This window comes from Macrobrachium nipponense, chromosome 19, assembly GCF_015104395.2.
Source record: "Macrobrachium nipponense isolate FS-2020 chromosome 19, ASM1510439v2, whole genome shotgun sequence".
In the NCBI taxonomy this organism is placed as follows: domain Eukaryota; kingdom Metazoa; phylum Arthropoda; class Malacostraca; order Decapoda; family Palaemonidae; genus Macrobrachium; species Macrobrachium nipponense.
Window position 1 is genome coordinate 59,529,218 of NC_061088.1, and position 27,500 is coordinate 59,556,717.

The 27,500-nt window shown below is 35.9% G+C and overlaps 1 protein-coding gene across 10 annotated transcripts in view; it reads right to left on the reverse strand.

Moving 5' to 3' along the window:
* The window catches only part of LOC135217401 (regulator of G-protein signaling 9-like), an 835,664-nt gene that overhangs the window by 199,695 nt on the left and 608,469 nt on the right, over positions 1-27,500 (reverse strand). For 9 of the 10 annotated variants that reach the window (XM_064253252.1, XM_064253258.1, XM_064253268.1 and 6 more), the window contains one exon: positions 4,083-4,109. The exons of the other annotated variant lie outside the window; for it this stretch is intronic. In XM_064253252.1, coding sequence (XP_064109322.1) covers positions 4,083-4,109 — 27 coding nt within the window. The remainder of the gene's footprint in view (positions 1-4,082; positions 4,110-27,500) is intronic. 10 annotated transcript variants of the gene reach the window in all.

Genomic DNA, 27,500 nt, shown 5'->3' on the forward strand with positions numbered 1-27,500 from the left:
TCTTTCCTATGAATGTCCACTTTGTCAAGCTGTCGACAAATGCTTTGTTGTGATATATGAACTATTCAAGACAGTGTTAAAATAACTTTTATTGCTGTTATCTATCCTGTTTACCGGTTTCATATTTAGGGTCCTATTTTCTTGTCTATTATGAGCAAGACAGAATCAATGGTAATTAATCTTGTTTATACCCTGACACTATAATCCTGTGCTTAGCAAAGTATCTTAGTGGGGACTATGCCGTACCTACCTTATAAGTACCATTTCAAATACTAATTAAAGCAATCGATGCAAAAAAATAAAAAAATAAAATAAAATAAAAAAGGGGGCCTTTCATACCCCTGGCAGTATAGTAATACCCACCCACACACCAGTCATCTTGACCATGGCCTTATAAGCATTTCCCTCAGATTTCAAGGGGCCCCTTTCAGAAGTGTTACAACGCAAGTAGATAAGGCATGAAATAATTTATTAGAAAAGTAGAAGAAAATTGAACAGTCCAACAAACTTACAAAACATGGCTAAAACTAAACGTCTTTCAGTCTTTGAGCCTTTCTGCAAGGTCCATTATGTTGGGCTATAAATTAAAGTTTAATTTAGATCCATATACCAAGAAACTCGCAAAGTTTTCAGTTTGAGGTCTATACTCAAATGTGCCAGGACTACCAAGGGACCTTATAATAGCCCGTAGTGAGAAGTGGTGCACTGGACATGTATTTTCTGCACTTTCTGTAGAGCTAAGGACAATGGGTTGAGTAAGGACAATGGGTTGAGATAATGCCGTTTGCAAGGACAGTCCCAAAGAAGACAAAATAAAGGAAATAGAAGAATGACAGTTGCAACATACTTTGGAGCTGGCGAAGGTAGAAAAGTTATGAGTCATGAAAAACAGAACCAGGAAAGAGTTCCAAAGCTTGGTAGATAAAAGGGAAGAAACAACAGAAGGTAGGAAATATTAGAAGAAAGGAAACGATAGAAACAAATGAATCACCGATCCATGTAATTTTAGGAACACTGCTATCACACACCACAAAGAGAGGCGGTGGACTGGCTATGCCTATGTGTCGGGATGGGAAGAGGGAGAATGAATTCTCTTACTGACCTCAAGGGAGCTGTAACTGAAATAGTTGCTATAGAAAAAAGGAGAGACGTGCAATTCAAAGTATGAGGTAACAGAGGAGTCACTGATTAAATGTGTTGCCAAGAAAGTGAAGTACAGATCATCAATTCTTGTACTACTCGCTTTGATGATGGTTACTTTCCCTCTTTTGCCAGCTCTGGAATTGTTTTCTGAGCCTCACTCTTCCTCTCTCAATATTATAACTATTACCATACTTCAGGGAGCAGGTCTTCTACAAGTATTACATACAATGTGGAATATGACCACTTTAGAATATGACCAATAATTATAAGAATTAATACAGAAACCATAATAAGGTAATAGGAATGGAACAAATTATAAAATTTAGGCCAAAGGCAAAGTGATGGGACCTAGGAGGTCATTCCGCACTGAAAGGAAATTGATAGTACAGAGGTTTTAAAGGTCTAACAGAAGGAAAACCTCGCAGTGGAAAGTAAGATGGAAGAAAGAGAATATGCATGGATGTACAGTAAAAGGAATGAAAGGAGTTGCAGCTACGGCCGAAGAGACGCTGCAAGGAACCTTTAGTCATGCCTACAGAGCGCCGCGTGAGGTGCACTGACGGCACTGTCCCCCCAACGGGGATCATAAAGGAATGGTTTCCATCACGTGTTTACACTGGTTGATATTCACCAATTGGTCAACCACGAATCAATCAGTCGTCAACTGCAATCAAGGAGAAGGAGTTGCACAAGCATCATTTACAACAAATTTTTATAGTGCGTTCTGCTACTCATAAACTTAAAGAACTTTAGCAAGCCCACCTGGCATCTATACTGAATATTCCTTTAAACTTAATTAGACAAATCAGAACTTACATAAAAAACTATAATCTAATCTTGTATAAAGTTAACAGCGAGGTGCAGCTGAAGCGAAGACAAGGGACAATGATTATGACTACAAAAGTGATTTAATGAGAGTGGCTTACAAAAAAGAAGAAAAAAAAAAAAACTAAAATAAACTTTGATCATGGTCAGGAGGATTTTCATACAGAACTATGGATTCTGCATACAGGTAAAGATACCATAGCAAATAAACCCACTTGTGATGATTCGTATTCAAGAGAACAATCATGATATGGTGGCGCAGATGCCTCCTGAGCCCTGCGACAAACACCAGCCTAGTCTCAACACTTGGCCGAAGCAATAATGTTCTCCGCAATCACTCCGACAATTCTTTGGCAAAATTATCTCAAACTTGGGAATACAATGAACAGAAAACCATCGTCTACAATACTTTATTTCGAACGGATTTGACTGATGAGATGCTTAGACACGAGCGGGGCTGACGTCACCAGATTGCATTGCTTGCTTTTCTTTATCATTAGCCTACCCTTCATTGTAGCGATGACCTGGAAACGGACTAATGAAGAACATGTACCACCAAACTTTAGCTTCCATATTGGACTTAAAAGTCTCAAAACAAAAATATATCAAATGCAAATCATACTCTATTGTTTTCACTCTCTCTCCCTCTCTCTCTCTCTCTCTCTCTCTCTCTCTCTCTCTCTCTCTAAACTGTTCTAAACCAAGTTGAAATTGTTATGATTATTTCATTGCAATACGAATATAAAGAAATTCATGGACAACAAGTATAACATTAATCATAACAATAAAGACAAACTTTAGATATTCAGTGGTGGGCGCGTTCAGCTAGAATACGTAGCTACATGTCTGCCTCTAACAAGGACTACTTTCTCGCCCTCTCTCTCTCTCTGTGGACAACTAAACGGAAACAGACAGTCTAAAAGACACTGACAAGCTGCTGATTCTGAGATTTGTCTACTAAGCATGAAAAGGATGACATCAACACAATTAAAGTGACAGATGGACGAATGAGCTGGACGGCTGTCGAGGGATGGGGGAGAGGGAGTGGGAGAGGGGGGTGGGGGGAGACGGAGAGGTCAGCAACATCAATTTAGCCATGAACCACTTAAGCTACACGAGAGAGGAGTTGGTGAGGGGGCGGAGGGGGAGGGGACAGGGAGGGTGGATGGCGTGAGTGATAGAGGGGATACAACAGGAAAGTTTCTATAAAGAGTCTAAGAGAAAGAACATTGAATCCTTTCCCTGAAAAACAAAATCAAAAGAAATAAAAACACTGTTCCGTGATAATCTCCATGGACAAATGCACCTTTAAAATACAGACATATAAACATTTACAAAAGTATAATCAGGGTAAAAACGACAGTTATAAAAAGATCGAAACTTAGTGACCTATGGAATAAAAAGTGAAAGCATTTGGGCATCAGCAGGGAACAACAGGAAAAAGGAATTCGGGGTTGTGACTGCCAAGTGAGAGCGGACACCCAGACACGCTCGCGCATACGAACATGCACACGCGTGCGTGCACAACACACACACAAACACACACGCACACACACTTATACATACATCTGTAGTATGTCACGCACTTCCATAATAGTTATTTGTAAGATCTGGAGATCCTTTCATCACTTCGCCTTTCTTTGCTTATCCAGACAAAAGTAGTCCCAGTTTCACTCTTCTTCCAGATGAGCCGAGTCTTGGCAAGCGAAGGGCTGTCCAGTGACAAGTTCCTTGTTCTGTTTCGTTTCAGGTAATTCGTGAGCCAAACATTTTCAGAACCAACACCTTACAAACAGGACAACCCATCGTTTTAGTATGTCGTGGCGTATAATATTCAGGAGAACATTATATAAGAATGAACATAACTCCTGGTAACATTCACGATCAGGAAACAAGGGAAACCTGAGCGGAGCATATTCTATCACCAAATATTTTCATAAAAGCAAAGGCACAGACTTTAGCTACAAACATCCAATCTTCCCGTGACAACCAAAGTATCAAGTGTTCTACACAAACGCGCTCACTTACACACCAAGGCTTTCACATCCAGGCATAGCTGGGTAGTGTTGTTTCATGCTGGATTTGTCATGCTGTAGAGTGTATCAATTACGCACCTTTTGCCAGATAAGCTGGGGCTAGGACTAGATGCAGGCGTGGTGGGGAAAAAGACAAGAGTTAGGGACATGTGGGCTTTTAATCTTCATCATCATGAACAACATCGTCATCATCATGATTAATAATATAAAAATATCTCAACTGCTGATGAGTCCCGTTTCCCTCCCTGATGAAGGCGCTGTCACGCCGACGATTTCTTTCGGCATCTTAAGAGGGAGGCAGTGCCGCCAGTAATGGCGTTCATGCTATCACGCGGGCCGAATCGTTTTTACCGTAAACAGACTTTTTTTTCATTGCCAGGGAATTGTTTATATATTTTTAAATAAGTAATATACTTTATACTATTCATTTCGTAAATCAGCTCCTCAATTAGAACGTCATGCTTAAAAAACTGTAGTCTGTTTTATATGCCAAGCTTGTGCTAACAATCATGACTATTGATTTTATTGAAGTACAACAGCAATTAATGTTTAAATAGCATCTGTTAATCATATCTCTATTGTGCTAATCTAAATTATAGTTTCGTCGGTTGGGGACAAACCAGGTACTTGCTGAGCAAATGTTCCGATCTGTGGCTGCAAGATGACGAACACACAAGGGCGATTCCATTTGTGCCACCGCTATCGGCTGCTCTAGAGAACTCTGGTCTCAAGATGCCACACAAAGATGCCAGAAATGAGTTCGAGTGACAGCACCTTGACAAAAGCATGTTTCAAATGCGGTACCACACTGATCTGATCTACAGTTACTCCATTCACAATCAGGCATCCAAACTCTCAATGTTTTTGAACGGAAAAAAAAATAATGATGCCGAAGGGGTAGCCAGGATCGTCATCACCAGAAAATAAAATAAATGTAATTTTTGCTGTAGGCTAATTCACTACTTGTGAAACATTCAAGGAATTTTCACGTTTCAACATTATTCATAATTAAATCTAAAAACCGAAAAGAATAACATCGTATACTTAAAGAATAGCCTAATGGCGTCGATGCTTACTAAAGCTTTCCGGTCATGTCTTTGTCCACAAAGTGCTCCTAAAACTTACACTAAAACATAATTCTCGTCCATTCTTCTCTTGTTTGACGTCAATGCTAATAGGGCATCTAAAACGGGAATTTTTGAAAGGCTCCAATTCATTTACTTATTTGATTTGCAGAGGATTATTGAAATAAAGCAAAAATCTGGCTGAACCTTCCAGCAAGCTGTGGTGGCAACACAAACCTGGCCCTTCGTTGCGTTGCTGAAGATCACAGGTTACAAAGAACAAATAAACACGTTTCCTGCTAAGTGAAGCATCAGGACGGAAACATATCTTTCGATACCAAAGCCTACAGTGTTATCGGAAAGACACGTAGCAAATAAAGTACTCTTCACTTCTGCTCAGAACAAAGTTCAGAATAAAAACAGAGATGTTTTCAGAAGGATCTGATCCAAAACTTATGCAGATGTCTATGAAACTGAAAGGAGCCGCTCTCATAATATCCACGAATATCCAGATTCTATGGCTTGGGTTTTCTAGAAAGCGTCACCTAGCCAGGTTTATAGGATTCTGATATAACCTAGCAAGAAGTAACTTCTGACGCTGAAATCTGTAGTGTTCATGGGAAAATGCATTTGTCCTTTTACCAATGAATTCGTCAGTACCGTAGAGAGACTAATTTATGACTTAAATCCTCCTTCTAGTTATGGTCAATAAGAGCAAGATTAGTGGAGAAATAGATGGGAAAATGACCTGCCAAGACCAGAATCAGCGCTTCAGACAGAATGATCAGTTGAAAAGTTCAAGACTGACATGATGCCATACTAGTATTGCAATAGATGTGGGGCCATGAGTTCATCCACAATGGAAGCATCAAGTAGAGAGCAAAGAAGTAAAACTGGCCTTCTAACAATAGCTAAACAAGAGGCTGCTTTTCACATGGGATGACAGCGGAACAATCACAACAGAGCATAACACATTTAAGCATTAGACAATACAGTGTACTCTGAACATTTCAAAGTGCAGCGGAATTCTTTTGATATGGTTGTTTTCAATAATTTACTGTGAGCTTATAAGACAAACATTTTGACTGCAGTAATTATATGGCACCTCCTGGACTACGACCGTCCTGGAGCATGTACAGCCCACGTTTTTTCGGGTGACTGTTATACGTCATTCCTGTAGACTCGAGATGCAGCCATTCCCTTTGATGGACATGTAATTATGACTATTTTACATGGCCTTTGTTTCTTCTCTTAAATGATCTTCAACACCAATAACCCAAATTCTTTGTGATTGGCTAAGCTATAACCAAGAGTATTTCTAAGCTCTTATTTCTAGTAGAGTTCTGAGGTGAATGCAATCAGAGACTGTAGACACCTTGTACCAAAGAGAAAACATTTTGCCTGATTTTCCACTTTCATAATTGTCATTCTACAAGTGGCAAAAATGGGGTGTGTATATTAAGCAAGGTCTTATTGTAATCTAACAAGCTGAACTGTCCAGCGTGTGCATATGCAGGATGTAACAAGAGTCTATGCAATATTTTGGCAAACAAAAGAAAATCATTCTGAGCAGAAAGTGTTCTATGAACATATATATTTTAAGGCTTCGCTTGTCGGTGAGGAAAATTTTTAAATTAACCTTTTATCCTTAACGCTGCTCTAGGGGAAGTAAGATGGCTTATGGGATATCTGAGTAGTCAAGGATACGGGGAGCGTCAAGGGTAAACGGTTATTTTAATTATTCACCTCCCGACAAACGAAGCCTAAAAATGCAAATGCATGTTTGTAGAACATTTTCAATTCAGAATGACTTTTTCTTTCATTTCCCAAAATATTTGCATAACCTCCTGATATACCTTGTATATATAGGAGAGAGAGAGAGAGAGAGAGAGAGAGAGAGAGAGAGAGAGAGAGAGAGAGAGAGAGAGAGAGAGAGAGAGAGAGAGAGAGAGAGGGCTCTATGTATGAACAGTCAAACCACAATGCTCCTCTGTCAAGCTTTGCAGTTCATCAGATAACAGTTAAGCATATTGCAACCTTATTGGTGAAATGGAATGTGCTTCTTCTTAACCAGAGAAACTAGTCACTATTTTCCCTCCAACAAAACAAGAGTACAACAGGGCACTCTCTTTCTGTTTAAGATACCGTCAACCTCTTGTTTACAATGATGTTTTTGAATGCCATTTGCAGTCACCTAAAATGTGCTGAAAATATAACCACCAAAAACATGGCTGTATAATGAAATGTAGTTTTGTCAACTTTTGAAAAAAGAAAAAAACTGAGGGTGAATAGCACCAAAAATCTACTCTGCTTTACCAAGCCACGACTCTAGGAATGGAGGGACTGTCCATATCATTCTCAAATTAGGTTCCAGAGATTTTATAAAATGTGTCCAAAACTTTATAGATTCTATATATTAGGCGTTTATTGAAATATAGCGATTGAATTGATGCATTTTGTGTGAATGTTACCTGTATATAGTATTCCTTGTAAAGAATGTAATAAGATTTATATTGGGCAAACTTCTAAGGGTCTAAAGGTAAGATGCTCTCAGCACAAATATGCTATATCAAGAGGATTAACAAATAATGGAATTGTGGATCATTGACTTAAGACAGGTCATGCTATTAACAAGGATAATTCCTCGATAATCTGCAGGGTCAAAGATCACCGAAAAAGGAATCTGATGGAGTCCATCTTTATTGAAGCCATGTCAACAAGGAATTCAAATCTCCATCCAGGATTATATCTTGATCCTCTTTTCTTATCTCTTTTGCTTAAAGAACATGCCACCCAGATTAACAAACTGTAACCCCGCCCCTAGCTTCTATCATATTCAGTGTGAATTTGAAAATGTAGAAAATACTACGGAAGTACTTGTTTCAAGTCCCTGTTTCACTTACTTTTCTATTGTGGATTTAAGGATATACATACATACATACACACACACACACACACACACACACACACACATATATATATATATATATATATATATATATATATATATATATATATATATATATATATATATATATAAATAATAGGTTGTTTCCCATAGTTGGAGGTGAGTCCATGGGAAAAACATGACAGAATTAACTGCAGCACTAATCTTAAATTACTCTATTGGAGATATATGGCCTATGCAGAAAAATTCTACAGCTTTGCATCTAAACATAGGCGTTTCATCAGCATGTAGAATCCCTACAGACATTTCCCAACTCACTTATTTCTTGTAAACTATCACCTCACCTGCTATATGTAAAGGCGTTTGCCTTCCACAGCTGGCGCTCTATGTGTCTAGTGTTAATGGCTATTAGCCTATGCCTCAATAATTACCTGTGTTTACCATGTTGTTTATGCTGCAACAGTTGTTTCTAATGACTGTTGAACTATGTAGTTGGCGAGTAAGTAGCTATGTTGTTTATCCTCATGTTACTTTCTTTCTCTGTATGTGTCAATTTCACTTGCTGTTGCAGTATTCTAACTGTCATAAGTCAATTTTACTTTGCTATGGATATGGAGCATTAATCTCAGTGAAATCACCTTTGTTTTACTGAGTTATGTTTAGCACATAATCAACTTGGTGGCAGCAATTGTTGTGCTCAGTCAGCTGAAAACAATGTGAGGATTTGATATAGTGACAACAGCAAAATGGCAGACACAGCTTTGAGACTTCCACTGGTGCTTGATATTTTGAATGAAAATTTAGCAGAAACTTTCAAGGAATTGAGATGGTAAGTGGAAATTTATGTGCTGGCAAGTGGTTCAAATACTAAAGCAAAGAAAATGAGGGCTGCCATTATACTCCACGGTGCTGGACCTCAGGTTCTAGTGCTTGTGGCCAGTTTCAGTATTACAACCCTGAAGACAAAGAAGATCCAATGTGATTTTCAGCAAGCTGAAGGATTACTGCTGTCCACAAACGAAAGAGGTATTGCAATCATTTAGGTTTTGGTAAATCCTTACAAGATACTCTTTCATTCCTATTTGGCTGAGCTACGAGCTTAAGCTGAATCTAGTAATTTTGCTGAGTGAGATCGTATATGAGAGAAGATTGTATTTTCTACCACTGGAAATTTACTGGGGTTGATGCTGCGAGAAACCAACTTGGATTTGAGTAAAGCTATGGATATATGCCAGGTACGTGAGGCTATAAAACAGTAAAAAATGTATAGTGTGCAAGACAAAGCAGCCAGTAAGGTGAATCATTCTTTGAGTGATTAGAAAAAAGCAATAAAACTCTAAGAGGGTCAATTGTGATAGCAAGTACTTCCAAGTATGTAAATTTTGTGGGTGTCACCATGAACCAGTTAAGTTTAAGTGCCCTACTTGGAGTATGATTTGTAATGATTGCACAGATTAAAATCATTTTAAGTCTGTGTACATGCGGATGAACATGAAAGAATTATGGATGATGTAAGTATTGAATATCATTAGATCAATGCTGTTAACATTAGAGAGAAATCTAAAGAGACTGCATTGTTAACAATAAACCACACACCAATTGTGGAACAAATTGACTCTTACTCTTTTCAGACAAACTACGCTTGAAGTAATTAAACCAAAAGATAGTTCCAGCACCCAGGTAACATTTATAAGGATCCCTAATGATTCAATGTGACTTCTTGGTAAAAGTACTTGTCAAGATTTGGATTTCATAGCAACCAACAGAGTTTCCTTTAATGATAAAGTTGACAAAGATAACATACCAATAACTTTGAGTGACGTAGGACTAGCAACATTAAGTGTCAATGAAGATGTGGCGTGGCACTAATAGCACTCTCCTGTTGTCATTTATTTACCACAAGCACGTTTAGAGGTGTTCTTATTCCCATATGTGAAGCAACACATTTAATCAGATGGCTGCTGTACAAAGATCCAGTAGCAAATTGAGAATTTACATTGATCCCAACCCATTTAATAGAGCTTTACAGAGTGAGCACTATAAGCTGCTCACACTAATAGATTTCTTGCCTAGCATAACACATGCAAAATATTTAACACAATTGATTTAACAGAAGGCTGCTGGTTTGTCAGATTTGAGGAGAATTCAAGTAAGTTAACAACCATGACTATGCCATTTGGGAGGTATAGATGGGGTCAGCTTCCTTTCGGTTTGAAGGTTGGCAGTTATATTTTTCAGCGGTTTCTGAATGAGGCACTGGAGGGACTACAGGGATTATTTTGTGTCACTGGTGATATTGTGGTCTTGGTTGTGAAAAAAAATTGAAGGTGAAGGAAAATGCGATCACAATGAAAAGTAACTATGATTGCAACAATGATGCATAGAAAATAACATCATGATGAGTAAAGAAAAAATTATCCTCAAAAAGATTGAGATAACATTTATGGGTCAATGCTTAACTTCAGTTGGTGTGAGTTGGTGAAACCAAAGTCAAAGCTATCCTTAAAAAAAGAAAAAGAAAAAAAACGTGGTAGGTGTAAGGAGAATTATGCCAATGCATATAAGGGATCACATTTATATAACCATAAGGAAACTGTGAATTCGCAAACTTTTCGATGTGTATGACAGTAGAAATGAAAATAAAAAAAGTTTAACACTACTTGGCATCGTCATGTTGAGTCTGAGCATCTGGACGATACAAAAAGAATCATGTCACATGAGATTTGAGCATCACTGTACTATCGGCAAGAAAACTGAGGATAGAGTTTTCATTAGCTTTCGTTCATCGAATTTCACAATTGTTTTTTACTGTAAAGACATAATTTTGCTAAATTTACTCTAGAATATGAAAATACAATGCAAATTATATCATATAAGTTGAAACTGCAAAACAAAAACCATCAGATACTTAAAAACACGATATTATGTCCGAAGTAATTGAAATTTCTCAGATGGATTCGTTCATAGAGATCTGGAAGATAGAATGTGAATTTCTGATTGTAGTAGGTACTATGTATTACGACGACAATATTTACTCGTTTTCCTTTGTGAACGGGAATATTATTGCATCATCATACGTGGTGATTGAAATTATTTTAGTTTCTGCAAATTTATGTTTACATTCCAAAGCGTTTAAATTTAGCTGACTTCAATGGCTGTCAATGTTGCAACGCCTAAGGTAGGCTGAGCAAATCTAGTTGAATCCGCAAAAGCGTTTTCTATGATGTGAGGAAGTGCCCGAGTGCTTCGGGCGGGAAAGCACTAGTCACTGGATGCTGGAGTTAAAGGCTTTCACACTTTCATGACTTTGACATTGCTTTCCACAGCTCTTTTCGTGAATGATTTACGGATGAAAATCGATTTTCAGAAGTGGAGACTATGAACACAGCAAGAGTGACCTAGTCTATGGTTGAAAATTTCCACTTCCGTTTACAGTCTTCGATTGTTACAGCAACTGTTGAATGAAATCAAGATTAGGGTAAGAACTTGAATAGGACTAAAGTACCTTAAAATATCATTTGGTATAATGAAGCACGATCTTGGCAACCATATCACTGTTTCCCAGGAATCTGCGCACCGACTCACCGCTCTCTCCTCTGCCGTTCCCCATCACAAGTCCACCACAAATACTATAAATCTCTATCTCTCTCTCTCTCTCTCTCTCTCTCTCCACTTCTAGAACATACTTTAGAAATATATCATCACTCAATCTCTCAAAGTAAATATATTAATTAAGTAGATTTTCCCCTCTCTCTCTCTCTCTATCTCTCTCTCTCTCTCTCTCTCTCTCTCTCTCTCTCTCTTTGAGGATTAACAAAAGGTCCAATTAACTTTAAATATACGAAAAAACGCCGTGGGCTAGATAAAAGATTTTAAAAGCAGCCACCACAAGTGGTCACAGGTAATTTAGTCAGAAAACAATACATTTTGAAAACAAAGAGGCATATACGACCGGACAGTAAAAATTTAGTAAAATCCCGAAGGCTAGATTATTAAAGATTTAAGAGCGGTGTGGTCAAACAAACTAGTCAAAGGCAATTTCATTATGGAAAACAATACACTTTGTATTAGTAACATGAAATTTCCAAAAGCGTTCAGACAATGAGTGAGAAACGAACATATGATATAAATATAACGAACATGAGAAAGAGAGAGAGAGAGAGAGAGAGAGAGAGAGAGAGAGATAGAGAGAGAGAGAGAGAGAGAGAGAGAGAGAGAGAGAGAGGTAATAACTAAAAACATGTGGGACTAATTAATTAGTAGTTAATTCATTTATTTTAAAGTCCTTCATAAACATTTTACAAAAATATGGATCCAAATGGTACAATCCCAGACTAAGATTTAGGTTTTTTATTAGTGATTTGTATAATTGCTGGTTTCAGTAAATGTCTTGAAACAATCATTAGACCTAGCAATTATAGAGCTATCGCCCCAATTTATACAATGAGATTTTTCGTTCAGAAGGATAAATAGTGCATTTGAAGTCTGGGCTGTTCTAACTTAATACATATGCTGCTTAATTCGTACATCTAAATCTTTTTTAGATTGGCCGACATAAAAAGACGGGCAATCCTTACAAGGTATTTTGTAAATGATGTTTTGTTATGGGACTATTTTTAATGAGAATACCTATAATGGTATTGTTATAAGAGAACACAACATTAGCATTAAAAGATTTAAATATTGATTTAATGGTTTCACATCCATGAAAGCCAGGTAAGCAAAGTATATTTCTAGGGGGTTTCTTTTTCATTATTAACAACACTAAAACTTTTTGTGAGCTTTTTGATAACATAAATCAGTTATATGGGGTGGGTAGCAGAGATCATTTGCTATCTTTTTTATGTATTCTATTTCTTGGTCAAGATATTGTGGACTCGCAATCCGCAAAGCATGTAAGAACATGGAAGAAAAAATTGCAATTTTAATATTAAGATGGTGGCCAGAATAAAAATTTACATATGTTAAATTATTTGTAGGTTTCCTATAAATACTGAATTATATCGAAAAGCCTATGTATTAATATATCGAGAAAAGGATGACATTGTTATTTTCAGTTTCAACAGTGAATCTTATGGATGATACTAATTTATTCAATTTATACAATAATATGTCATCTACATTTCTGAACCATTTTCAGGGGACAAGTTTGATATTCAGATTGTGTTGTCTTTCAAAATATTCCATACATAAGTTTGAAAGGAGAGGTGATAAGGGGTTACCCATGGCCATACCAAATATTTGTTGGTAATATTCTCCATTAAAAGTAAATCTGCAATCACAAATACACAACTTAATCAATGAAATTATGTGGCTAACGGACATCGGACATTCATGCAATACAAGTTCATTACTTAAATATTCTAGCACAGAGTCAATAGGGACTTTTGTAAATAAGGAACATACATCAAACTGACAAAGTCATCATTAGGGTTTAATAGAATGTTATTTCATTTTTCCACAATATCAAGAGAATTCTGGATGTGTGAATTAGATACAGTTCCAAGTAACGGCGATAACAATTGAGCCTACAGTACTAATAATTAACCGCATAGGGTTGTTTTCCTTATGAGTTTTTAGTAGGCCATATTAATAAGGTAATGAGGGACACTTTACAGTTAGTTCACACAACAATTCTTTTTTATCTTTAAGATTTTGTTTCATAGTGATATTAAATTTTTTATCACTTGGTCCAACTGATTTTTTGTGAGTTTTTTGTAAGTTGTTCCATCTTCTAGTAAAGTATGCATGCGTGCTATGCAGTCAATTTTGTGCAAAACTACTAAACTATTGGATTTATCGGCCTTAGTAATGTGTAAGCTAGAATAATTCTTCAATTCTTTTAAACCTTTTTGTAGCGAGTGGGGAAATTATTTTCATGATAGGCATAGGTAGCATTATATATCATGCCTTTGATAATGACTAAATGGTTTTGTGGTAGGTCACAGTATTTTTCAAAATTATATAACGATGCCGCTATTGATAAAGCTGAAGGTTTCTTGCAAATGAAGAACGACAAACCAAAGCCTAATGCACGCACTGCATTTTCACTTATTTGTTTACTTCATAAATTCACTACACAATCATTTCTAGCATTATAAGCGTCTTTGTTTTCAAAATGTAATGTTTTCTGACTAAATTACCAGTGACCACTTGTGGTGGCTGCTTTTAAAATCTCCAGTTTCTTGCTCAAAAAATGAATAAGAAATCGGACACTTGTAAACCGAACACGCTCTTGGCAGAAAAGCGAGGCTGCTTCGAGTAACAAGAGATGCGATCAACTCCGACATACCGAGTGCCATCTCGCTTGGCCATTTAATGATATCGGTTATTTTAAGAATCCACCGCTATGACAAATGATGCCTTATAATGCATATGTTTACATAACATTTTCTGCTCAGAATGACTTTTTCTTTCATTTCCCAAAATATTTGCATAAACTCGTGTTACGCTCTGTATATTATCACATCGGCACAGATGGAAAAGTAAGAGAGTGGTTGTAGACCCTGACTGTTTTTAACTATATTTCAAAGTCATTGACGAGGGAGTGATATGTTATATCCATACTATCCCTTTTGTGTGTGTATATATATATATATATATTATATATATATATAATATATATATAAATATATAGATATATATACATACATATATATATATATATATAGATATATATATATATATATATATATATATATATATATATATATATATATATATCTATATCTATATATATATAGATATAGATATATATGTATATATATATTAGATATAATTATATATACATATACTAATATAGATAATATATATATTATACTATAATATATATATATATAAATATATATTCTATATATAATTATTATATATATATATAAATAGATATAGATAATATATATATATTATATAATATTATATATATATATATTAATATTATATATAGCTATATCTATCTATCTAATATATATATATTATATATAAAGATATAGATAGATATAGATATAAGATAATACAATATATATAATATATATATATATATAATATATTATATCTAATCTCTATCTATATCCTATATATATATATATCTATATAATATATATATATAGAAATAGATAGATAGATATCGATAGATCTAGATTTATAGGATTATAACATAGTTATATATATTATTATATATATATATATCTATATCTATATCTATCTATCTAGAATATTTATAATATATATATATATATAGATAGATATCTATATATATATATATAATATATCTATAATATATAATTATATATCTTATATATATATTTATGAGATATAGATATAGATATATTATATATTATTAGATAGATATAAGATAGAGATATATTAATATATTATATATAATATATTAATCTCTATAATCTATATCATCTATATCATTATATATACATATATTATACTAGATACATAGCTAGATATAGATATACATATATCTAATATAATATATATCTATTAGATATATCCTATATATATATATATATATATATGATATAGATATATATTATAGATAATATATAGATAGATAATATATAGAATAGATATTATATAGATATACATATTTATAGATAATATATATAATATAGATACATAGATAGGATATAGATATAGATAACAGAATTATATAGATATATATATTATATATAATCTATATCTAATTATCTATCTATATTATATATAGAATATATAGATATAGATATTATATTATAGATAGAAGAATCTAGGATTTAGATATCATATAGATAAATATATATATAGATATAATATATATATCTAGTAACTCTATATATCTATCTTGGGTATATATGATATATATATATATATATAATTAATATATAATTATATATTTATAATAATATATATATATAATATTAATATATATATACACACACACATTCACACACACAAAAGGGATAGTACGGATAACATATCACTCCCTCGTCAATGACATTGAAATATAGTAGTTAAAAACAGTCAGGGTCTACAACCACTCTCTTACTTTTCCATCTGTGCCGATGTGATAAGGGGGAAAGGCAGCAAACTCACTATACAGATACTTTTCTGATGACCTCTAATTGAGGTATGAGGTGATTCGTGTGCAAAATTATGGGAGGCTGAAATTATCAGGTAAGGGTTTTCACTGATAAATTTCCTCTTCGCATAGAAAGCAGATATTAAAAAAATGTTCCGTGTTATGTCAGCCAGAGGGATATAAAATTAACAGTGTGTGTGCAATGAAAATATGAGAAATAAAAATTTTTTTATTTGAAATTCTAATCCTTAAAAGCACTGAGAGAATCTGAACAAACAATTTTTATCTAAACTGATGTATGAATACTGCAACAAGAAGAATATGGGTAATTCAGGTACGCTGGACATTTCAAAAGAAGCAAATAAGTGGGTGGGTTTAATGAGGAGATTCCTGTCATTTTCGGATTTGCTGTTTTTCCCACGAATGAAAATATGTTACCCCAAACCATTGAAAGAGTCTCAGGTGAGCAAATCTATTAACAACTCTTATCCAGTAAACAAAGCAGCTCCTTGATACGTATCTGGAATTGCGTCTCGGCCTTTAGTGACAGCCGACAGAGAACAGGCAGTGGCAGAGGAGAGAGAGAACCTCAACTCTTACGAAAAGGAAACCAGAGGGAGCGTAGCGTTCCAAATCCTCAATTCCTGTTGTTGCTCTAGTCCTCTTAACAGTCTTGGTGGCCACAACGGTGCTAAAGAAAAGCTCAGACAAAGCTTACCGCTTGATTACCTCTCGGTTTTGGTAAAGAAACTCACTTCGTGGAGAAGAATGTTATAAAGAGTAATAAAATGAAACTGAGTAGAGGTCCGTGAAAAGAGGTAAGACTGAAGTGACGCTAATCCTCTGGAAAATATCTTTTAGCGCTCAGCCTCTGCAAAGGACACAAAGGCTTACCCTTCATATGTAAGCAAATTCACAGACAACGACTTGCAATTTTCTAAAACCATGAATTACAGTGTGGTGCGCTACTCGAAAAGTGTAACAAGACCATCTTAGTAAGGTTGAAATGGAAGTACTAGAAACAGTGGTCATTTTCCATCATAAAAAAGAAAAGGACCAGTATTTTAGCTCTTTAGCCACCATTAGGAAGACTTTTGTTGGAAATATCCTACATGAATGACTTGGGGTGGCTGTGAAAGATGCTATTTACTTTGTAAATGCGCATTGCATTATTATAAGACAATATTTTGAAGATCAGTCGTTATTGTATTCAATGAAAATCATGAACAATTTGGAAGTCAAATCTAGAAAACAAAACACAGGAATCATTCGGCAAAAATACCTAAAATTGATGGAAATTTCATCCATGGTCAACACTTTTCAGATCCTTCCGCTGAAACTTGAATGATCTGTCTTTCGTGTTGAGGCGAAAAGCACGTTTGAAATTTATGCCACTGTCTTACCTTCTCGGTGAAATACGGCTTCTAAGACATTTCAAAGAGAAATATCAAGATTTAAAACAGGTGGCCACATCAGTTGAAACCATTCAGACATTGGCAATATATCTTTCATCTGATATCCCTTAACCTATTACGTCTTATGACAGGGATTTCATAGTGCAACTGCGAGGATTTCCCCCTGGTACACCTTTCAGACCTACATACTCTCAATTTACTTTCTAGCGCTGAATGACCTCATAGGTCCCAGTGTTTGGCATTTGGCCTAAACTCTACATTCAATATTCAATATCCATAAACTAATTTACCTGAGGGGTCGACTTGCTTGTCAGGTGGGGCTGTAGTCTAAATTAAAACACGGAGAACCTACTCATAAGTAAGTCTTTGCCAGCCTAACCTGTCCCAGGCCGCTCGGTCTATAATCAAAATGTAGAAACACTTGATGCAAAGCCTGAACACTAGTTCCCAATTGTGCTTATCTTAATTCTCAAATTGAATTTCCGGTTTCTATTCTGAAAAATAAGTGAAGTACATACTTATTATAAAAGCTATAAAAACATGAAACCCTTTGCACAGGAGTCACGATAGAAAATCCAGTTTCTTAGTTGAATGCTGTCTGAAGATTTTAAACGTTCTCAAAAGAGTTGGAGTGGCAGGGTAGGAAAATGAGGATACACGAACGACTGACCTTACCTTAAAGAAGCTAACAAGCCAAGGATCAAGAAGTGACAGATCTGCGTTGTAAGACTATAACAAAAATGAATTATATATAATGATACAACTCATGTTGTATCCATAAGTCACCAATAAATAACCACATTTCTTGTGAGTTTCATTTGGAGCAGATATACCTAAACTGTGCTCCAACATCTTTAAGAATAAAGTGACAAAAAAAAAAAAACGTATCCTAAGAAAAATATAAATAGTAATTAAGGGTAGAGAAAATGAGTCCAGCGAAAAAAGGATCCATCGACCAACTCTCTGGTTGGTCCTTAAAGAATGCCGCAGTCACAAACACTTTAAAATCTAAAGTTGGCAGAGAACTAGAGCAACGAAAGTTTCAACGAGATAAAAATAACAACCACTCAGGTGAAACAGAATAAGGCACTCAAGTCATGCTAATCAAAAAGAATATCTGATTATTCAATGAATACAGAATCCCATCATGTTTGTAACACTCTAGACTAAAGGAAGGCGTGTTTGATGCTTTGTGACTTTTGTAGAACATGTTGCCGCTTAATCAATTAAGTGCGGAATAGACACGAAAAACACTCTAATGAAGAAAGTCTGAGGAACACTGGCAGTGCGGGAGGGAGCAAAGCTGTTGGTGGACCCGGAAGCGATTTGATACCAACAAGCACTGAAGAGTCCATGAAGCTCCATGTTGTTTTTCAATTCACGGACTTGCTGAAAGCACCAAAAGAGAGCAGTAGGTGTCTGAATGTAGCAAGAAGCACGCATTAATGAGTTAATCATTGAAGAAGAGAATCTTTAACTACTGTCAGAGGTAGTATGTTTTAGAGATGATGACTTCAAGATAAGAAGTACATTTGTCAACAAATCATTTGAGCTTCCTGGTTAGTGAACAGAAAGACAATTTGTGAGCAATCCGAGCCTTGACCTCCTTCAAGAGCACGAATCGGGCGAAAGACTGTTTCGTGTTTGAACGTCCTGGAATCCAGAGTAATGAAAATCAAACGAGTAGAGAAAAGAACCCTTAAGGTAATAGGTATTACTCTCAAAGTTCTAAAGGAGATGAAAATATAATTGAGATAGCTGCTATGTGGGGAAGAGGTATGTTATTTGTGTTGTAAGTTCTTCTGTTGTTAGAGAACGTCCCTTTTACCTCTCCTGATGCACTGCCTAACATCAAATCAGTATCTTTTAACTCCTTGCTACATATACGCAATGCACAAAATTTATGGAAGAGAAACTTATTTTTTTACTTCATAGTTTGGCAACACGCAAAAATGCACATTGGTAGATATATTGTTAAGAATCTGTGCGCACAGTATTTAAACCATTACTACTGTGTATTGTGTAATCCAAAAAGGGTAGGCTACCGTCATTTTTTACATCCATACTAAATTTTAATTTACCAATTCATTCCCTTGGTAAACAGATCGTATGTCGCCAACATACTTAAACCATACTAGATTGCAGCGCATGATTTTCTCTAATATTCTCCTTAGAAAAATTTGTAGGGCAACTACTTGAAATCCAGATAAAAGGGTTCTACCCATAATCACATCATGGTTTTGAGAGTCAGATTTCTCGCTGAAAGGTATCAGACCAAATTCTAAGAGTACGTCGACACCACTGTCAGTCATGTCATCAACATAAGTCTTATTAAGAGCAACACGTCACAAAAAGGTTGAAAACGCGTCAACAACAGAAAGCGAAGATCGAATCTTGACCCAGTGCTGGATAATCCAATAAATCGCGGGCTTCTATTGAACATGTTTGTGGTAGATGTGTGATCAGCTACTGACGTTTTTTATGAGGTTGTACTGTAGTGTGGATGCATCCTAGCAGATTGTCAATCTTTCACCCTATTAATGATTTGTCATGTCTACACTGTCTTTATGTTAGCTCAGAAATGGTACCAACCATTGGATTCAAGTACCAGTAAGTTATTTGTTCAGTTAGAGGAGGTGCTGCGGAACAATTGTTTTGTGAGTTTTATCATTCCGTACAAATCCGGTTCAATTCTCTATCACAGCAATGCAGACTGTATTTAGAATTAACTAACTGAGGCCATTGCGACAGCTGGAACTGGTCTATTTGATCGGGAAATAAAATCTATACACATAAAAGCTAAATTCGTCCCCTAAATTAGAAATTTTATGAATGGAATCGGACACATGGACATTCAATCTCTCTGCATTTGATTAAAATAGAAGCCTCCTCCTCTTGTGTACTTTATAAAAGATTGAACGGTCAATGGGCACACGCACACACACATACCAATAGCTTATTTAATATATATATATATATATATATATATATATTGTAACGGACATACATTATGTCTGTATGAAAGCCCTAAGTTTTAAGTAATCTAAAAAACAGAACATACTAGATTTTAGAAAAGGAAAATCATAAGCTGCATTCCCTCAAACCTTAGTCATTAAAGACTGGTCATGGCAAAATAGCCCATTTCACTCCCCTCCAAAAACTCCATCTCTTCTACAGCTAACGAGCCTCCTATTGTCCTGTATCTTTTCGAATCTATTGTACTGTCGACTTAAATTTCCATTCAAGGTGATCGTCAGCAAACAGGAGGAAGCCGGTGATTTTGTAACGGTAAATGCCCCAAAGATGCTCCACTATGGCGAACAAGGAAGTGCAGGACAGCTGCCTCAGTGCATTTTAACTGAGGTTAGGTCAATGTCCAGACAGTCACGGCAACTGGGGCTCTGCCCGTCGCCCTCCCCTTCCCGTCACTGACTGTTTAACTTTGTGGTGTTGATACATTTCCCACGTCCAAAGGACAAAGGTATAGGGGATTTAGAATTTGTTTCTTACTTCTTTAATTTCTGCCTGCTCTCACATATAAACTCAATCCCCATTGAATCTCCTTCAGAGAATAAGTGAAGTGGAAAAATATTTGTGACTCGCAGTCATAAGTGTTCATTCATTTTGCTATCTTGTATCAGTGTTAGATTACTTACCCTCTCTGCCTTAAGTAAGTCCCAGTTACATTAATCATGTTTTAAATCGAGGTTACAATGTATTCTTAATTTGCAGAATAGGAGACCGTGGAGGCTGTGTCCACCTTGTGTTTCCACGGTACCAAAGTGTTTTACTGTTTTCAGTTATCAAGTCCCAGAGAGGAAGATTGAAGGACTACTCGTCAATTTCTTATGTTTTGAGGCAATGACAGGGCATAGGCCTACACGTCATATTCTTATATTTTGAGGCAATGACAGGGCATAGGCCCTCTCGTCAATTTCTTATATTTTGAGGCAATGACAGGTCATACACACGCATCTTGCTTTTTTTTGAGGTAATGACAGGGCATAGGCCTACACGTCATATTCTTATATTTGGAGGCAATGACACGGCTTAGGCCTAATCGTCAGTTATATTTTGAGGCAATAACAGGGAATAGGCCTACTCGTCAGTTACTTATATTTTGAGGCAATGGCAGGGTATAGGCCTACACATCAAATTCTTACATATTGAAGCAATGTCAAGACTTATGCCTTCCTATGAAATTCTTATATATTAAGACAATGACAGGGCATAAGCCTACACATCAATTTCTTATTGCAAAAAGTTTCCTACCTGTTTCTGTTGGAAATAGAGTAACTTTAATCCATATACTTACTTTACTTTATCTTCCGCCACTGGCCGGTGGCATAAGGCTGAATCCATATAACAGTTTCAACTCCAAGAAATATAATGTAAATACTTAAAGTGGAATGTACACGTATAAGCAAGAGCGCATAAACATTACATGCGTGGATGGCCAAATCTTATGGCTGTCTCAGACTTACAAACAACTTTCAAACTGCTTCCAATGAGCTATATTGAAAATATATTTATTAAAGAGTTAACAAATAATATTAGTGTGACGAGTAAATATAAGGCCGCTGTAGCAATTCTATGAAAATGAAGGCTATGGTAGGAAAGCATCATAAGATACTTAATAAATTAGAAAAATATATGACAGCTGAAAAGTCAAGTATGAGATGATCCAAACCAGTCTGCGAGTAGCCCATGAATCACTTGGTTTTGGGGGCATTTTTGTAGAGTCAGCCTTTTGCTCTCTCTCTCTCTCTCTCTCTCTCTCTCTCTCTGTTGTTAGGAGAATATTCTAGCGCAGACTATATTCATAAAGATCTCTATTACTTTTGATTAAAACAAATTACTAAATTTTAGTTAACAAGAGTAGGCAGATAATTCTTTATGCCAGTATTTTACTAATAGGTCTATATTTATTCTGTAATGTTAGGATACCATATGAAATATTTTCGGAGACACTACAAGCACCATAACAGCGGCAACAAAACCAAGACTAACAACAAGAGCCAAAATAGAATGGCTGCATATACAAAGCCTACAATTCAAACGTCACAAGCTGCGTAAGCCGACAAACGTAATTTTTTTATGCTCCTGTTATTTCGAAAGGAGATAATGTCCTTAAGAAAATTCTCAGCAATTTATATCCAATATGATTTGTATGGCCTATCATACTGTAACCTTTTGTTAAACAAAGATATATTCTGGTCGTGTCATCCCTCCATGTGCGTAAATGATTCCAATGAAATCGATTTTAAAACTATTGAAATGTAGTAAAATTTCCTGAAATCAGTAAGAAATACCAGTCAGCATAGCTCTGAGAAAATTTTTGTCTTTGTATTAAGCTTGGTAAACACGCTTAATAATATCAGACGTGCACCGATTCGAACACAGACATTCAGGTGAACCTCGTTTACGAAACAATTGCAGAAACGTGGAACACTTCTGACCTTATTCATATTTTCCCTTTTTTTTTTTTTTTTTTTTTTTTTTTTTTTTTACCATTTTTAAGACGTATCATGATTTTATTTCGGAGAATAATACAACGCTTTCTTTTGATAATCAGCACAATGTATTTTAGTTTGGTAAAGCAACTATTACAAAATAAATGAAGATGAAAAGAACCACATATTAACCAACTTTTCGAAACTATTTCCAACCAATCAGCTTCAAGGAATGGTCGTAACATAATCAGTGGGCGGGACTTAGCTGCAAAGCTAGATGGACTCTACTATAACTGTGAATTCGCAAACTTGTCGACAAATAGGACATTAGAAAAAAAAGTTTAACACTTCTTGGCAACGTTACGATGAGTCTGAGATTTTGGATGATACAAAAAGAATCATGTCGCCTCAGAACTGAGGATAGCTGTGCAAGGATGTGAAGGTGGAAGGAAACCCCACAGCTGCACCAAGAAACAAAATTTAGAGTGAAGAAAGGGAGCAGGAATGAAGGTCACGTAAGATGCCAAAAACTGATTGCAGTTAGGGGCCGAAGGGACACCGTAAACACCCTTCAGTAAAGCCTACCAATGGATTTAATCCCATCTGTTCCAGAAAGAGGAAAAATGATCGCTTGGCACTTGGTTCATCAAAACCTAATAGTGGCGGTGCATGATTTGAACAATGCCGTTGACCATAGAATTGGAGATGAGGGAATATGTATAAAAAAATCATTCAATTTTGTCTCTAAAATATGGCCGTGAAGAACTAGGACAGACAATAACCCGTGTGGGCATTTGTTCTGAACAGCTATAACAGTCTTTCCCTTTCATGTTTCTATTAGGCTCGGCATACAAGATAGCATACGTCATACCACCAATATTATGATCTTATCAGCTTTCAAATAAAACAAATAATAACAGTTAATGATGCCAGATATTATTATTATTTTTATTTAGCTGTCATTCATAGTAAGAAAAATGAGTAAATCAAAGTTCTGACCCTCAAAATTCCAGCAGAACTTCCCGAACTGCATATTGCAGTTCATCGCAACGAATACCAGGCAGGATTTCATGTCTCGCACAAATGTTAGAGGGCAAAGACAGCCGCACTTCATCACGCCTGACATTCTCCTCATCAACAGTCATATGTTACTGGAATTCCCCTGCATTTTCCTAGTGTACACAGTTATTATTTTTCCGTTTAAGTTCTTTTCAATAAATAGCATGTCTTTTTGTCAAGTTAAGTAAAACCATCGGCATACTGCATGAAGTTTCAATTAATGGAATTTGTGTGTGTGTGTGTGTGTGTGTGTGTGTGTGTGAGAGAGAGAGAGAGAGAGAGAGAGAGAGAGAGAGAGGGAATGATGTAATTAAGGATAACGTGTTGCTTGTAACTCAGCCTCGATCAATAATCTTGCAGTCAGATTTTAAAAACAGTTACCTAAAATTGCTAAACTGTTGTTTGTGCTCCATTATAAGAGATGTATTTGGGTCTCGAGCAATATACAAGCACATAGAAAAATACGACTATTTAAAAGAAATACGAAGTATGGAGTCCGTGAAATCATTCTGTTTCTTCTGACAGTCGTACACTCTCACCAATTAAAATCGGCAGTTTCATCATTTTTTGTTCACCTTCCTGATACGCGATTCATGCCTTATTAATATATTTTTTTTATTTGAATATGAAAGAAATCTTACGTAATGGCGTCAAAAACAGTTACTGATATCTTTAGAACATCATGTTATATTATTGCGTAAAACTATTTTCCACATAGCAAAATTGACGTGAACGAAACGAAGTGATAAAAAACTTCGTATCACAACCACTGACTTACATTACTTCGTAGATAGATCCAAATCAACGGTGCATCTGACGTCTAGGCTCATCCCTTACGACGCTCCTGATTGGCTGTTGATAAGCCAATCACATGGCTGGAAACGCTCAGTCTCTCTCGAGAGTTCACATAGGCACCATCTACATTCCGACCTCTCCTTAGGGATACATCTTTCAAAAGTTATAATTTTCATTACACCTCAGTTTTATCTGCAGAAAAGGAATGTTTCCCAATTTCATCGCTAAACATCTTCAAGCCAATTTAAGGATTATAATGATATAAGAATTGTGTACTTCAGTAAATTTAATGCTAAAGTATTTAAACTGAAATAAATATGAAATTCTTAATATGAAATATATTCTTTCATTCCTAACATGAGGTCGCAGTGCATTCATCAGTTATCATCTTCTTGTGCTTCATACAGTTTCGTAGCCTAAATGTCATGGAAGACAATGCTACGAAAAAAATTATAGGTACGGCTATCAATATGAAAATAACAAACAAAAGATTAAGAATCTCTCTCTTTTATCTTCGTATAGTCAGGTTTTGCTCACGTAATCACTCTATGGCGTCACCACCCCTCGATAGCAGTCTTATGGAGGGAAAAGATTTTCTTCATAATTCTTATATCATTATAATTCTTAAATCATTGGCTTGTCGAGGTTTAGTGATGCAATTGGGAAACGCTACTTTTCTGCTGGTAAAACTGAGATGTAATGAAAGTGATAACTTTTGAAAGACACATCCTTCAGGAGAGGTCGGAACGTAGATGGTGCCTATGTGAACTCTCTTAAAAGACTGAGAGTTTCCAGCCCTGTGATTGGCTTATCAACAGCCAATCAGAAGCATCATAAGGGATGGGCCTAGACATCTGATGCCTGGTAGATGTGAATCTATTATAGTAGTATCACATAAACAGTCCTTACGTTAACATTTCGGTATTAAGTTGAAGGCAGTTGAATGATTCCATTTGTAAAATTTTCAGAAAACATTTGAAACTCACAAAATGCTATGAAGCATAAGAAAAATACAAACAAAAATGATAACCTTAGCCTTAGCAGTGTGAACCATGTGAACCATGCAACCTCACTCTATTGTTTGCGATGTTGTAATGTGCGTGGAAATTGAATGTCAATGGGTCATTTATCGGTCAAAGAAAACATTCCTCGCTCAGCGAATTCCTGTTAGAGAGATATCAAGAAAGTTTAATAAACCGAAGAGAATCATGCATAGATGAACCAAATTGTTTAGAGGATGGCAAAGGTTGGAAAATGGGCCTAGAAGTGGAATTCCTCGAAGCACCACAAGAGAGCAAGACAATACAGTATTTTAAATGTTGTTGAACAACATTCATTTGTGAACGTTGAATTCTAGCGCCTCGTCATGATATCGTTGAAACAGGAATCATGACCAGGTCTACGTCTATGACTGGTGTTTGATGAATTACTTAAGTTGGAGAGGGAGTGATTTTTAAAGATACACTTGAAATCTGTAATAGGTGTCTAATGAATAAGTCTAATGGATAAGGAAGCCTACCTTTGATGAATAGGAGATTCCACTAGACTTACTTTTCCTTTTCTGTTTTTTACCAATGTCTAATGAATACCACTGATAGGAAGGGAAACAGCCTCAATAATGCATGCGGGTTTTTGTTTAAAACCTAAATAATACATTTTATTGGGAGATACTTTTTTCACTTAGGACTAACACTCCATTTACTCCTCCTATACGGCACCAATGTTCCCCCCACAACTCAGGCTACAAAGACTTCTTGCTAAAAACTCATGACGTGAATCGTGATGACTTCGACCCTGTTAGTCTGAGGCTGCCAAGTGACTGGCGACTCACTCTTGACTCTCGAGCTTCCTTCCCTTACATCACTTGGACACAAGGTTTTTTTTTTTTATGGTTTCATTGTTTTATTTATGATCTGGGACATAAAACTTATATGGTATTATGAGGTAGCGAGCCCTTTATTGGACGAACCTACTGTGGTAAGCAGTACTACCTATTTGACTTCTATCTCTGGATTACTTTCGACTGCAATGTAAATACAGTCTGCATTTTAGGTAGGAGTTGTGAGCAATAAGGTCAGGTGCAATATAAAGAAAGACTGGTTTAGCCTACATTGAATACTAGTAGGAATTCATATCAACCAAGGATTAACAGAGTCGAATATATGCTAACCTAAGTCAAAGAGCTCCAAGTTTAGACTATGCCAAACAACACCCAGCGAGCCTATGCAGAACAACACCCAGTGTAGCCTATACCAAACAACACCCAGTGTAGCCTGTGTCCAACAACACCCAGTGTAGCCTGTGCCTGACAACTCCCAGAATAGCCTATGTCAAACAACTCCCAGTTCAAAACTTATAATCTTCAGAAAAAGCAATTTAAAGCGTACTGTAGCCTAGATGTGGTAAAGAGTATTATTGCAATGATTGGGACAGGTAAGAACGTTACAAACGTGATACCTAACTGTGTGATAGAACCTTGAGACGAGGTACTCAAGAGTTACATTAGCATTAGCACAGACATAAAAGTTATAGTTTCATCACAACTTAAGAACAGTATAGTGATGGGGAAATAGCAAGTTACCATCAACAGTAGTCAAAGAATCGTATCTCTTCTGAGCTGTGCTGCCTTTTACAAAATTGCGTATCATAAACTTAATTTTCATTTTCAAAACATACGCTGTTTCAGTCAATCCCTCAGAGGGATTAACTTCCATGATCCTTAAAATTCATTCTTTGT